The sequence below is a fragment of the Dendrobium catenatum genome, unplaced genomic scaffold (assembly GCF_001605985.2).
Source record: "Dendrobium catenatum unplaced genomic scaffold, ASM160598v2 fragScaff_scaffold_231, whole genome shotgun sequence".
Taxonomy (NCBI): Eukaryota; Viridiplantae; Streptophyta; class Magnoliopsida; order Asparagales; family Orchidaceae; genus Dendrobium; species Dendrobium catenatum.
The window spans coordinates 1,585,555-1,601,198 of NW_021318693.1; the positions used below are offsets into that span (position 1 = coordinate 1,585,555).

The 15,644-nt window shown below is 34.8% G+C and overlaps 1 protein-coding gene across 1 annotated transcript in view; it reads left to right on the plus strand.

Annotated features, from left to right (window-relative positions):
- The window catches only part of LOC110104186 (WD repeat-containing protein 11-like), a 90,728-nt gene that overhangs the window by 23,767 nt on the left and 51,317 nt on the right, over positions 1 to 15,644 (plus strand). The window contains exons 5-6 of the mRNA XM_028693102.1: positions 3,948 to 4,084; positions 10,023 to 10,089. Coding sequence (XP_028548935.1) covers positions 3,948 to 4,084; positions 10,023 to 10,089 — 204 coding nt within the window. The remainder of the gene's footprint in view (positions 1 to 3,947; positions 4,085 to 10,022; positions 10,090 to 15,644) is intronic.

Below are 15,644 nucleotides of genomic sequence, written 5' to 3' on the forward strand. Positions count from 1 at the left end.
AGAAGGAATTCCAGCTAGCTTCCCTTGCTGCCCAACAGTCCGGCAACTCCCGCATGCTGCCCAAGTTATTTCCAACAGTGCAGTTTGCTGTCCAGGGAACATCTGCACCTGTATCTTGCTGTCCAGTCAAGTGAAAGGTCTTCAAACGCTGCCCGGACATTTCAAATTGTTAACCACGCTTTCAAGAAGGTTCATGGATGCCACCTACTTCCTTCCAAGCCTCCCTATAGCATCCGGAACTTCGTATTTTCCGATTATTTGGGTAAACTCTCCTCCAAATCTTTAATCTCTTAATCGCTACTCAATTGTGGTTTATAAGTGATTCATGAAGGTTCATGTCATTCTCTCCGCTAATGCCTAGAAGTTGAAAGAGTTGAGTGATGGGCGTCTCTTAGTGACTAAACTCATTGTTAGTTTAGGGATTATCGTTGAACACCTCTCATGTATGAAACATTAGATTAACTTGATTGTTTTCTGATCTCCACTTTTACGCGTGTGATTCAGCCTAAGCTTTTATTTTACCGCTCTTTGGTTTTACTTAGCCGTTTGAAATCACTTTAAATATTTAATTATTGTGCTCTAAATATTAAGCGTGCAAACTCCTTAATTCACTCATCCTTGCCTGTACGTTTCACATTAGTTTCTTAAATCATGTTTAATTATTTAGAAAGATTTTTTAAATTATGTTTATGTTGATTAGGAGGGTTCCACATATTTAGAAAGGTTTTCTAAATTATGTTTATATTAATTAGGAAGGTTCTAATTGTGTTATTGTGTTCTACGACTATTTAAGGGGGAGTTGTCTAGGGTTTTAGGTTCATGTTATTGATGATTTTTGTAGGTGTCTACTATAGTTGAAATCCTTTCAACTTATTAGAAAAGGGATTATCTTGAAATAAATAGATTCAAATATAAAATTGCTAGAAAAAAGTTTATGCACTCTTATATTGCTTCTTTCATTCAAATTCCTAGCATCCAAATGAAGCTTCTAGAGAAATAACTAATGAATCTACCCTCATATTAAGGAAAAAAAAGGTAATCGGAACCATGGTTTAAAATTGCGCAACAAGAGGCGCGCCTCAGCGCGTTTCTGCCCTTTAACGCAAAGAGGCGGCCGCTTCATAAGTGTTCCGCGAGGTGTATGCCTCAATCCAACAGAGGCGCGCACGCCTCGCCTCACTTCAGAGAGGCGTTCGCCTCTAAAAAAAGACATTTAAAACCTAAACTTAATATCAGTGTTTTTATTCATTCATTTCGTTCTTCCACTTCGATTTCTTGCGTTCATGCCCTTTGACTTCGGTTGGATTCGACCTCTTCGACTTCGCCTAGAGCTTTAAAAGTTCGCCAAAAAGGTTTGTTTCCTTACTCGACGACATTCTAAAAGCTTCGTTTGTTGCCTTCTTCGAATGATCACAGGTGGAGTCAGCCTCTTCGAATGTGCTCTTCGACTTCCTTGCATGCATTCGTCCTCTTCGACCTCGCCGCACGACAGGTAGGGATTTGAATGTTCTTCAAAAGCTTCCTTGCATTATTCGACCACTTTCTGAAAGCTTCGTTGCCTTCTTCGAATGTTCGCAGGTGGAGTCGACCTTCTTATTCGAACATGAACTTCGGCTGCATTCGGTCTCTTGCATGCATTAGGCTATTACTTGAACCCTCAGTAATAATATGTACAGAATAAGTCTACAAATCCTGAGATAAAGTTGAGATTGTACCATTGTATGGATCGATTGATAGGTGACACAACTGAAAGATCAAATGCTGAAATGCAATTGATTCCTTAATAAAGAAGTTTTTTTTGGATTACAACAGGGTAAGGATACTTTTTCTACACGATCTCTACGTAAATTCATTTTTATTTGTTTTTTTAATCATTTATTTAAAAGTTGTTCTTTGAGCACTGACTATGCTCATTTATGTAAATCTTAGTTGAGTAGTGGATTCAGTTTGGTGATGACACTCCAAAATTGCAGCTTTTTGCTATGAAAATTTTGGGATTAACATGTTCTTCATCTGGCTGTGAACAGAATTGGAGTTTCTACAACCAAGTGCGTACAAAAAGAAAAAATCGTTTGTCAATATTGAAGACGAATTCACTAGTGTACATTATGTACAATAGGAGACTCAAACAAGAACTTGAAGAAAAAAGGGTTAAAGGATAACGAAGATCCTTTGTTTTTGTGAGCATATCACATATGATGATGAGTGATTTGTAGATGATGACGTGGAAGTGATGCTGTCTGAATTATGAGAGGAAGTGTAAATGTTGATTTCTTTGATGGTCATAGAACATCTACATCCACCACAACTCAAAACAAATAAAAAATGGTATATAAATAACATAGTTTTTTTAAACTTTACTTTTATTCATGTATTACTCATCTTGATATTGTTCAAAAATATTTAGGGAAGAGGAAGATAACTGATATTGAGGAAGAAGGAGCTGATTGAGAGACATTGGACTGATATTAAGGAGAGGAGGAAAGAGAGAGGCAATTCATCATAATGATGATTCAAATGAAAACTCCCTTAGTGATGCCAGTGCTGATGACTTCTAAGTTGTTATGTCATTGCTATTTATTTTTTGAATTACATGTTAATGAAAAGGATATTGTGATTTGGAAAAGATAGAATTTTGAGTTGAACTGTTTTTTATGTTGTTTTATTATTGTGTTGTTTGGATTTCACTTTAATTTCAAACAACGTTTTACTTGACACTTTTTATCTTGTGCTTTTTTATGTTTTATATTATTAGATTACTCATTAGTATATAAAATTTATTATTTTATCTTTATGCAATTTTTTGATTTTGAGGCTTACGCCTCACCTCACTAAAGAAAAATGCTTCAATACCCGATTACACAATTTTAAAACTTGTTTGGAATTTGGAACAAAGAGGCTAGAGCTAAATTGTTTAAGCATGAAAGCCCGAAGATTTTTGTGCCAAAGAGAAAGCCGGAGAATTAAGGGATCACAAAAGAAAGATTTTCAAACTGGCTGATATGTTCTCCATGAGGTAGTTGATGACTGCATGATAGATCAAGAGACAAAAAATAGCTGGTTTTCATTGGTAATTGATGAACAAATTGACAGCTTATTTGAATATTTAGAGGCATAGTTTTAAAATGGATTGATAGTGATGCTTAGAGCACTATGATTAAGAGAGAGCTACCATAGTTGGTTTGGGCGGGGTGTGTTTGTTAGGGAAGTTTATGACCATAATGACAACTTATTTCCATTGTTCATAGACCATAGGTGACAGATTGGACTGATGGTAACATCTATAGCATTTGTGATTATGAGAGAGATAGCATATGAGCATTTCCCATGAAACTTGATTATCTTATAGATCCAAAAGTCTGTAACCATAATTTATTGTATAAAAGTACTTGATTTTCTTATAGATCCAAAAGTCTGTAACCATAATTTATTGTATAAAAATAATATTTATTTTTTATCACAATATGCGCTGCAAAGTGGAGGAATATGTACCAAAGATACAAACTGACAAGGTGGGAGAATGAGACTCATGATCCGATATAAAATGGATTTGGGATGTAATCTAATCAAATAGTGATAGGTTGGGTCCAAAGCCTTGCTTGCGTTCTCCATATGTATAAGGGACATTCAAGAGATGTTGAGAAATTTTCTTGGAAAATAACAAGTGACACGCCTAATGTTGAACTTTCTGCCTAGTTTTGTTCTTGTGTTCAAATGCTCTGCTTCACAGCTTTCAAGCCATTGCAGTTTATTTTCCCATTAAATTCCAATATAATATTTTCTTTTTATCCCTAAATATGCATATATGCATTTTCCTCCTAGAAATTTCTTGATTTACTGCACACTTGTCTAAAAGGTACCTATTAGCACTTGCATGGTACTGCAGACATGCTTATGTTCAATATCTAAATTCTATTTGTTGCTCCTGATATGTATCTTGAATCCAGGCAAATGACAAAACAGGTGGTTATGTTAATAAACTGGTTGTTACTTGCCTTAGGAGTGGACTTAATCGTGCATTTCGAGTCCACCAAAAGCCAGAACGTGCTCCTATAAGAGCTCTGAAGGCTTCTTCGTCAGGAAGGTTGGCATTGGAGATGGGTGATTTGTGCTGCTTAGTCTTAATATTGCTATTTTTTTTTGGTTTTCCTTATTTGTCATATTTATTGATTTTACTTTTGGGTGGGTCTATTAAATGATGAATCAAAAGTCTCGTATTAAGAATGCGCATCTTATTCTTACAAGGTTTAAATTGCTTCTAATAATAAAACCAAAAGGATGAAAATCTCTTTCTTGTCAGGCAGCCCCAAAACCATTGATTGTTAATGGAAAAATTGTCATAAAAGAAAAGGAAAATTCTTAACAAAATTTCATATTATCATCATTAACTTTGGCATGATGAAAAATACGTTTTAAAGCCTTTTGTGTGGTTTAAATTCTTCATTAGATATTTAAAAGAATTGAATACAACTTGTGATTTTCTCCCTCAAATAATCAATCTTCCTCGAACTGTTTTTTCCATTGTTTAAAATCATTGATGTTACAACAAAAAAAAAGCATGAATATGCCTTGTATAATGCTGTTTATATGAATCTAATATGATTCAACTGAATTATTTAGTCTTTCTTTCTTATAAAGCATATCTGAAATTTCTCTGGCCTGTTTTGTGTTTTGGGACTTAAAACGTTTGACCTATTTTAAGGCTGTTAAGATAGATTTTTTTTTGTATTTAAAATCTTAAATGTCTTGTTTTAGATCACTTGATGCACAAAAAATCAAGTTGATTATTGTTGAAGTTTTCTTTACTGTTGTTTGTTTTTTGATTGATGAATTTATAAGTTCTTTATTTTGACCATCTATATCTTGTTATTCTTGGATTGGTTGACTCCTCTTAAATTTAATCTTTGATTTTGAGAGGATTGGTTAGGGGAGCTACGTGCGATGTAGGATGGTTTCTGACTAGGATTTATGGGGAGACTTGCGAGTTCTTTCCACCATTCTTCTCGGCTTCTAACCTCTTTCGTCTCTCCTCAAGTACCATCTCACATGTATCCTTCTTCTTTTGGAAAGCAAGTTTAGGGTGTCTTGTTTGAGTCAAGTTTGTAAGAGTCCTTGTTTGTAAGTCCTTTTATAATATTAAAGTTGTGTTTTGTTTTGTTAGTTATATTTTCTCAAGTTTGCTAGTTCTCCCCAAGAGATAGAAGAAGAAGTGGACAAAGCTCGCAAGCTTTTCCAAAAATCCTCAGGTTTCTTTCCAAAAATCACATAATATAACTTAAACAACCCAAAATATCTACTATATATAGAAATGAGAGGAGAATACAAACAGCCCCAAAAACCTTTCACATTCTAAGCAAATAAAAGCCACATAATTCTATGCTAAGAACAAAGCACTAAAGCTGGGTGGTTTCCTGTGCTGGGTGGTTTTCCCGTGCTTTTGCCTCTTTGGTTCCCGTAGCTGCTGCTCGGTTCTGCAGCTGGCTTCTTGGTTCTGCGGCTGATCGGTTATGTGGCTTTTTTGGTTGGTTCCTGTGGGTTTTCTTCTCTGTTTTGCTGTGCCATTTGGGGACTGAGGTTATGTGGCTGTTGGCCTTTCATTTCCCTAAATCTAATAGGTTTATTTACTGCTGTTTGGTGGTTGTTTGGGGGGGAATTCCATGGGATTTTTCATGTTTTCTGTGCAGTTTTCCTACAGCTGTTTGCAATCTTTTGGCCTTCTATATTCCTTGAATTTAATGGGTTTAATGGGAGATATTTGGGCTGTTTGGCTGCCCTCTTTGTGCCTATAAATAGGGGCTGATTTGTATGTTTAGAGTTGTGATGATGATGATTTTTGGGTCTAAAACCTGAGAGGTTTTTCTTCTTTGGAAAAGCTTGAGAGCTTTGTCCAACTTCTCTTCTTCTTCCTTCTAGGACAGCTTGCTAGCTTCTCTTTCTTTTCGTCTTGGCTTCTTACCTCCTTCTCTACGCAAGAATCCACCCCACTTGTATCCTTCTTCTCAATCCAAGAAAGCAAGTTTAGGAAAGTCGTTATGTCTTTATTTTGTCGTTTGTATGTCGTCAAAGATTTGTAAGTCTTTTATATTAAAGTGAAGTTGTTTTTAGTTCAATTGTCACTTTTTGTGTTCTTTGGTGTAGTTTCTATTATCCTAGGAAGAGTCTTCTTTTGTTAGCAAAAATTTGGGGCTCCTTGCATCAAATTTGGTATCAGAGCAAGTTCTTATTCCGGTTTGTCGAGTAATTCTTGGTGAGTCATAGCAAGTTGTGTGTGTCTTGGTGTCATGAATGTGAGTGTCATGTGAGTTTTGTTATCAAGTTATTTAAATTTTGTTGAGTCTTATTTTGCTTGCAAAAGTTTGGGGCCCTCTCCCAAATTTTTGCTTGCATCAAATTTGGTATCATAGCAAGTTATGTGTCTTGGTGTCATGAATGTGAGTGTCATGTGAGTCTTGTTGTCAAGTGAGTCTAGGTTTCATTAGGTTGAGTCTTTATTTCTTTGAGTCTAAGTTTCTTTTGAGTTTTTATAAGAAATGGAAAAAGACAAAAAGATTGATTCAGTCAAAAGAAGAAAGCAAGCTAGAAGATTCTGAAGTTCAAAATCCGATAGATAGATGGATGCCGTCAGAAGGGAGTTCAACTAATCCGATTGAAGATGCATATGTGTACGGAAAAGTACGAGAAAAAGAAGCAACTGTTGCAAGCTCAGTTTATGCAAGAACGAGATGAAATCTTAAAAATTATGAAGCAAAAATTCAAGATCTTGATGCCCTTCCACCGTCTCCTCGGAAGAAAGCTAAAGACAACTCATCAGGAGATGAGTTTTTCAAGTAGGGGAGTCTGATGTAGGCAGGGGGGGGGGTCAAATCAAATCCTAAAGTTTGGTTTTAACTTCTCTTGGACTTGCTAGCTTATTAATGTTGAGCTGAAGTTTAGTTCATTAAATGGGAGATTTATTGCACTTCCTAGCTCATTAATCTAAAAAAGGTATGCTCTTAAGTCTTGGATTCATTTTGGAGGGGACTTGCCTCTTCTCCTCCCATTTGTCTATTTGTTTTCTTGTGCTGGTGGTTTCCCTTGCCTTGTCCCTTGGGTTTCCGTGGCTGACTGTTGGTTTCTTGTGCTGGGTGGTTTTCCCGTGCTTTTGCCTCTTTGGTTCCCGTAGCTGCTGCTCGGTTCTGCAGCTGGCTGCTTGGTTCTATGGCTGGCTGCTCGTTCCGTGGCTTTTCTGCTTGGTTCCCGTGGGCTTTCTTCTTTGTTTTGCTGTGCCGTTTGGGGACTGAATTGTTGTGGCTGTTGGTCTTCCATTTGCTGCAGTTTTTGGGCTAACTTTTGGCCTTTCATTTGGTGTCTTTTGGCCTTTTAGTTCCCATAATTTATTGGGTTAATTATTGTGTGAAGTGGCTATTTGGCTACCCTTTTTATGCCTATAAATAGGATGGTTTGTGGCTGTTTTAGAGGATGCTTATGATGTGATTTTTGGAAGCCATAACCTGCGGGTTTGTTGTTTGGAAAAGCTTGTGAGCTTTGTCCAACTTTCCTCCTTCTTTTCCTCTTTGAGAAAGCTTGCGAGCTTGTCTCCATTTCTTCTCGGCTTCTTATCTCTTCTTCTACCCGCAAGTTTACACCCCACTTGTATCATTCTTTTAATGGAATGAAGCATCATTAGGTTTTGTCTTTAATTTGTGTTTGTGTCAAAAGTTGTAAGTGTCTTCTTATTATGATATAAAAGTCTCTTTTTTGGTATTTTGTATCTTTTCTTTAATTTGTGTCATTTCTATTTCCTAGCAAGGATCTTATTTTGCTTACATAAAATTTGGTATCAGAGTAAGGTCTTATCCTTGGTTGGTGTGTTTTTGTTGATTTCTTATCCCGGTTTGTCGAGTAAAGTCTTGGTGAGTCATAGCAGTTGTTGTGTGTGTCATAAGAGTCTAGGTTTCTTTAGGGCGAGTCTTTCTTTCTTTGAGTCTAAGTTTCTTTTTGAGTATTTATAAAAAAATGGAAAATCACAAAAAGACCGATTCAGTCAAAGAAGAAAGCAAGCCAGAAGATCTTGAAGTCCCTCTTCCGATGAACAGATGGGTTCCGACTGAAAGTGATTCAATAGATCCGCTACAAAATGAGTTGTGCAAACTTCAATATCACATGTTCTTATGTGATGAGAAATTCGAGAAAAAGAAGAAATTTCTTCAAGACCAATTCGAGAAAGAAAAAGAAGAAATCCTGAAGAAATTCGAGGTTAAGATTCAAGAGTTAGATGCACTCCCACCGTCTCCTCGAATCAAATCAAAAGACAACTCATCAGGAGATGAGTTTTTCAAGAAGGGGAGTATCTGATGCATGCAGGGGGGGGGTCAAAACAAGATGAGAATTTGTTTTGACCCTTGGGCTTTTGGTGTTCTCGGGTGAGTCTTGGTTGCTTGGTATTGAGCTCAAGATGCTGGAATTTACTTAGTTTTAGCTCATAAATGTTTGAGCTAAAGTTTAGCTCAATGATTGGGGGATTTATTACACTTCCTAGCTTATTAATTCAAAAAGGTTTGATATTAAGTTTTGAATTCATTTTGGAGTGGACTTGCCTCTTCTCCTCCCCTTTGTCTATTTGTTTTCTTGTGCTGGTGGTTTTCCCGTGCCTTGTCCCTTAGGTTCCCGTGGATGACTGTTGGTTTCTTGTGCTGGGTGGTTTTCCTGTGCTTTTGCCTCTTTGGTTCCCGTAGCTGCTGCTCGGTTCTGCAGCTGGCTGCTTGGTTCTGCGGCTGCTCGGTTCCGTGGCTTTTCTGCTTGGTTCCCGTGGGCTTTCTTCTCTGTTTTGCTGTGCCGTTTGGGGACTGAGGTTATGTGGCTGTTGGCCTTTCATTTCCCTAAATATAATAGGTTTATTTACTGCTGTTTGGTGGTTGTTTGGGGGCGGGGGATTTCCATGGGATTTTTCATGTTTTCTGTGCAGTTTTCCTGCAGCTGCTTGCAGTCTTTTGACCTTCTATATTCGTTGAATTTAATGGGTTTAATGGGAGATATTTGGGTTGTTTGGCTGCCCTCTTTGTGCCTATAAGTAGGGGCTGATTTGTATGTTTAGAGGATGGTTAAAAAATGTGATTTTTGGAGTAAGAAAATCTGAGGGTTTTATTAGAAAAGCTTGAGAGCTTTGTTCACTTCTTCTTCTTCTCTATCTTGGGAAAACTTGAGAGTTACTCCTATTCCTCATCTTGGCTTCTAATCCCTTTCTTCTCTATGCAAGTGCCACCTCACCTGTATCATTCTTCTCAACGATTGGCAAGCTCCTTTTGGTTTGTTGTGTTCAAGATTGTAAGGTGTTTGTGTTCAAAAGTTGTAAGTGTCTTTATATGATATAAAAAGCTGTCTGTTTAGTATTTTGTATTTCTTTGTAGTATTTTGTGCATCTTCGAAGTTATATGAAGAGTCATTATTTTGCTTGCAAAAATTTGGGGCCCTCTCCCAAATTTTTGCTTGCATCAGAGGGTGAGAGAGAAAGCTAGGAAGAGAAGAGGAGGTAGGGGGTCACAGGGAAGAAACAAGGATAAAGGTTTAGACCTTAAATGATTTTCACTGAAATGAGAGAACAATGGGCATGAGTGAGGAGAGAGAATTAAGAAGGAAAAGTGTGAATTTGTTTTATTATTCAATTCTAGATAATAGTTACATGATCCTCATATATGTATTTATAGAAAATATGGTTACATGATAGATAGTTTAGATAAAAGTATAATTACCCTAGATAAATACAAACTAATTTAAATATCAAGCAAGATAGGAAAGAAATAAGAAAATGAAAGAACAAGCTTAAAGAAAATATTATTAATAATTATTGATTTCCTTGACAACTGAATGCATAAAAAGGAATTAAAATAGCTAGAATAATTCAAATACAATATTGATCCATGTCTTGTCCCGCCTTAACTCGGTTATTTATCTATCATTTATAATTATCTATCATTTATAATCATAATAAAGATGCCCTAGATGTTATTTTCCTGTTCTATAAAATGACTTTAGATTGTTTGCAGGTATCTTCTCATATTGTTTCGTGATGCTCCTGTTGAAGTGTGGGCTATGACAAAGACTCCTATCATGGTTTGCCCTAATGTTAATATTTCCTTTTTTTATCTGCATCGTTAGCCACGTGTAATTTGTTGCTATTCTTCCTTTTTTTATGTGCATCGTTAGCCATGTGTAATTTGTTATTCAAAAATTAGAATAGATCTTTTTGAGTGAAGCTAGTTGAAATCTCTGCAAAGGAAAAATCATAAAATAATGGCGCCTTTTGACTTTAAGTTCATGTGAAGCTTTATTTTATATGAATGCTGCTGTTGGTTAATGAGAACATGACATAGTCTGTATTTAAAAGTTGGACTGGTTAGTTCAGGTTTGATAATGCTGGCTACTCTAATACAAATTTTATGTCTTTACTTGGTAAGCAGTGATGGCCTTTAGCTGATAAACATGACTGTATTTGGATTTTTATTTAATACTTTAATGGCCTATCATAACATATATGCATAATTTAAAAAAAAAAGCAGTTTTCACCTAAACTAATGTTTTATTGATTAATTATTAAGTACTTCTTTTTTTTTTCAAATATTACTTGCAGGCTGAATCTAGTTCTTGAAAACTTATGTTTAGGCCAATGTTTAAAATTGCATATTTCGAGTATTGAGGCGTTTTCATTCGTGAGGCGAGGCGTAAGCCTCAAGGCGTTTTGAGGCGTAAGCCTCAAAATTAAAAGATTGCGTAAACATAAAATGATAAATTTGTTATATACTAGTGAGTGGATAATATAAAACATAAAAAAGCATAATATATGAAGTGAAATCAAAATATCTCAATAATAAGAAAACATGAAATATAGTTCAACTCAAAATTCTATCTTTCTGAAATCCTAGTATTCTTTTCATTAACATGTAATTCCGATTTCCAAAAATAAATATCAATGACATATCACATAAGAACTCATAAGTCATCAGCACTGTCATCACTAAGGGGTTCTTCATTTGAATCATCATTATGGTGAGCTGCTCTCTCCCCTTCCTCCTCTCCTATAAAGTCCAATGTCGGGCATTTACTTCAAGATTTATGTTAAGTTTTAAATAATATATAGCGTGAGGCGTAAGCCTCATGCCAGTGAGGCAAGGCGGGCTTCAATGCGGGCCTCAACCAAGTTGAGGCGCAAGCCTCATAAAAAACTCGAGACGTAAGCATCGAGGCGTTTTTTACTGGAATTGCGCAAAGGCGGCCCTCAAGGCGAGCCTCATATTGCGCAATTTTTAAACCATGGTTTAGGCCACCTATTTGAGGTTGCACCTTTACCTTTACCTTTACCTTAAAAAACTAAGACAATTTGGGGCTGTATCTTCAAAGACTAGAGAAAGAGGTTCATAAAGTTAATGATGGAAAGAAAGTTATTTTTTTTCTTTTGATTTTATAAGTATTTTTATAAATCAATATGCCAGCGGTAAGAAAAAATTTTCATTAGCTTGTTTTAAAAAAATACATATTTTCTTCTTTTGTCCAATATATGATTAAATAATATTGATTAAGTTGAAGCTATTGATTAAATGATTAAGCTTTTCATTTATCAATTTAATAAGTTTATTCACCATAGCCGGCTTTAAGAAATATTGAACCAAGCCAACAAAACTAGATCCTTATCACAAGTGCTCTACAAGTGGCGGAGCCAGAAATTTTATTCAGGGGGGCCTAAATTAAAATAATTTTGTTTGCTGACTCATTATAGGGGGGATCTCCGTTTGGAGTTTTTCTCAACATTCTTTAAAATATTTTTATTTCAGGTAATTTAAGTGAGTTTCAATTTCAGCTAAAATTTTTTCGAGATTCTTCAAAATAAAGTTTCAAATAAAAGTCGAAGATTTCGCGATATAATATATATATATATATATATATATATAATATTATATATTATATATATATATATATAATATATATATATATAGGGAGAGAGTTTTAATTAAAAAAAAGGAAATGCATTAATTGTATAGCATAAATTTGAATAAAAATATAGCTTAATGATATCAGAAATCAACGATCTTTATCTCGTTGGATTCGTCTTGTCGAGCCGCTCAATTCGACTATAAGCAATTAAATTTTGGAAACTGTTTGATCATCCAAATTATGTTTTAAATCTTCCAAATATGCTTCGGATCCTTGATTTGGCCTCATTTGGGCTCGGATTGAGTCAAATTTGGTGTTGTTGGGTTCATATTTTCGAGATGTTCAGTTCGACTATAAGTTTGATGAAATCAGAGTTCAAATGGTCTCCGATTTAATTTTTGAAGTTTCTAACATAATTTTTTTCTCGAGATTAGTGCCCGATCAAGATAATTTTTTGATTAAAAAAAATAAATTAATCCATTTACTTCTTTCTCTAAATCGAGGTTGTATATAAAGAGAAAATAATCCATTTCTCACATATAAAAATGTGCATGTTAACCTTTGCTCTTCCTTATTCTTGAATTTTTTATTTTTTTTTAGAGGGGGGCACGTGCCCCCCTTGGCCCCCCCTTCCCTCCGCCATTGGCTCTACATGCATAATGTAATAGCTTGTTAACTTAAAATGAGAAAAGGATCAGGAGTGTTCCCCGACCATTTGTAGGGATTCAATTTAGTCCCAGACCATATAAAATTTATGGTTTTGTCCTGGACTCCTTAAATAGAAGTTAAAATTATCCTGCAATGAAAAGTGATGGAAATTAAAATTAAAGTTAATGGATGGGGTTACAAATGAGCTTATTTTAGGAATATACAATTTCTTCTTAAATTTTTTTTTTTTATAAAATCTAATATTCTTGTTGCATTCTTTCCTTATGTATATTAGTTGACTTCACCAATAGAAATCAATTGAGATTGTATAGATTATGGAGCAAGCTGATTTTTTGTAATAAAAAAAGTTGTTTGATATTTTTTTTATCTTGTGTCACACCCCAAAACGACCCATTTAGGTTTGCACGAGGTGAACAGGGAAACACCTTATTAGCTCTTTACATAATGTAAGTTCTACTAAATCAAAATTTAATATGATGATTATAAAGTAGAACTTAAGTTCTACTTTATAATATTATTTAGGATGGAAGCAATTTCAATAATATTCTAATCATCCATTTATCTACGGAGTTGCTAAAACAATTTGATATTCTATGTAAATCATAAAAAAATTATATATATATATGATGTAGAACTAAATGAAATGAGTCATGCAATTAGAGATTTAGGCTAAGATAACATCATAGACAGTAAAATATACTTCATAAAACATTAAGAACAATGAGAAAATTTAAACTATTAGATCATGTGATAGCAAAAAACTAATAAGTAAAGGCTAAACATTAAAAATAGGTGAATCAATTTAGACTAGCTAATATGGGTTGGCACAAGTCCAACATTTAATTAAAAGACTACTCACTAGTGTTTCTGATCACTCAAATTTAAGTAGGGCTTGACGGATTAATCAACACATATGTGATGATGTTACTATGGATGAAATGAGAAGATCAATACTTAGTTAGAAGAAGGACAAGAGAAGAGTTTGATACTTAGCTCATGAATGGGAGGAATGAAGTCCTTGATGAAATGATGGCTAGTTATTCCTTAGATTCCCCTTGATACCCTTACTCTTTGATAAATCGATGTCCTCGTTGCAAAAATAGATGCTAGGTTTCCTTGGAAAGGTAGAATAGTGAGGGAGAAAAAAGTTTCAGCTATAGGAGGATTTGGAAGTGGAGAAGTCAGCTGGGGAGGTGAAAATGTAGAGTTGGTTGCTTGGGAAAGATAGAGGGCTGATGTGGTTTGATTGGGAAGGGAATTATTTGGCTTGGGAAAAGGAAAAATTGAAGTGGTTGCTTTGGGAAGAGAGAGAATTTGATGTAGTTTGCTTGGGAAGGGAAGTATTTGGCTTGGGAAAAGGAAAAGTTAAAGTGATTGCTTTGGAAAGATAGAGAATTAAATGTAGTTTGCTTGGAAAGGAAACTATTTGGCTTGAGAAAAAGAACAGTTAAAGTGATTGCTTTGGGAAGAGAGAAAAGTTAAAGTTGTTGTGGGTTCCCAAAGGTCACAATTAATTGAGACAAATGCTCAATTAATGTGAATTAATTACAAGATTGTGAAGCCCAAGGGTCTAAGGTGTTGGAGAGAAGATGGAGGCAGGTAGAATGGAAGGAAGAGAGGAGGTGGTGAGTTGAGGGCAGTAGGTTGCTGCAACGGTGGGGATTAGTGGACAACTAGGGAAGGAGAAGAAGAGAGATAGGGAGATGATATCAACCAAGAGCTCACAAGCTGTTGGGTATTTCTTTGCCTTTCTCCAAAGGACTTCACACACAAACGTAACTCACCAAGAGAAGAGGAAACATATAACTAAAGATTTTATTTCAAATATTCTTCATCCTTACAAGAAAACAATAGGCCATATATATAGGCACAAAAAACATGAAAGAAACAAAAGACTAGAAGACCCTTGGCCAAACAACACAAAAGCTCCCTCAAGTGAGGGTAAAACTGTAATAAAATAAATAACATCACATAAGTCTCCTACAACACATGAAAACTAAAAAATATAAAGATTCAATCAAGGCTGTATATCTTCGACCTCTACAGTGATAAACCCTCCAAGCTCTGATGTCCCCATCAATATACCTGTCAAAATTGTAGCTTATTACAAAACTATACATAAAAAAATATCAAAACTGGAGCCTTATGTGGGTTCTTCCTTATTTTTTTCTCTTACTTGAAATAGTATATAATATAATAGAATATGAATAAAAAGAAACTAAGTAAGATAAACAATTTAAAGATAAAAAAAACATTATTGTAAGATTTCACTCATACTAATATATTAAATTACTCATCTAATATGGTACTTGTTGCCTTCTTATATTAAAATATCTGAATTAGCATTTGATGTACTGGATAAGAAAAATATATAATTTGGAACAAACTTTTGATAAACATTTAAGTTTTAGGCATTAATCATACATCATAATTAATCAGCTATTTATAAACTTATTTTGTTGATTACATATATCATATATAGTTCTTTCATCTTTAGAATATATCACATGTGTGGATGTAATTTATTTCGCTACAGTAACCCGAAGGCCACGTGCCAAGGACTCTTTGGCCTTCTTACGAACTCGCCTTTATTGCCCTACCGATACAGGTCGACATAAACATCTTAAGTGAGGACCTTTTGGCTTTCCAATGGGCTTGCGTTTGTCACCTTGCATGTTTTATTGTAAATGATCTTTCTAAAACTTATTTCATTAAATTTCATTATTCAAGCATCTAGATGTATACGGTTCATTTTAATCATATAATTTTACATGTATCCACTTTTGAAATGAAACAAAAATAAACTTTATGTTGAAAATTTCATTGAAGGTGGATAATGAAATTAAAATGTTGTATCTTACCTAAGTGAGAGTTTCAATTCTAACCCGAATAAATTGTCTTATTATTGACACCCTAACACTTCCTTCGTGTGTAGATTATCTAAATAATAGATTTTTGGTGTTAAAATTTCTAACGTAATTAAATTTTGCCGTCGATCTCCCGGCATCTCCTGAAGGTACATGTTCCGAAATCGCTTGCTGATGGTTCCCATCATGATTATTTTGTGATAA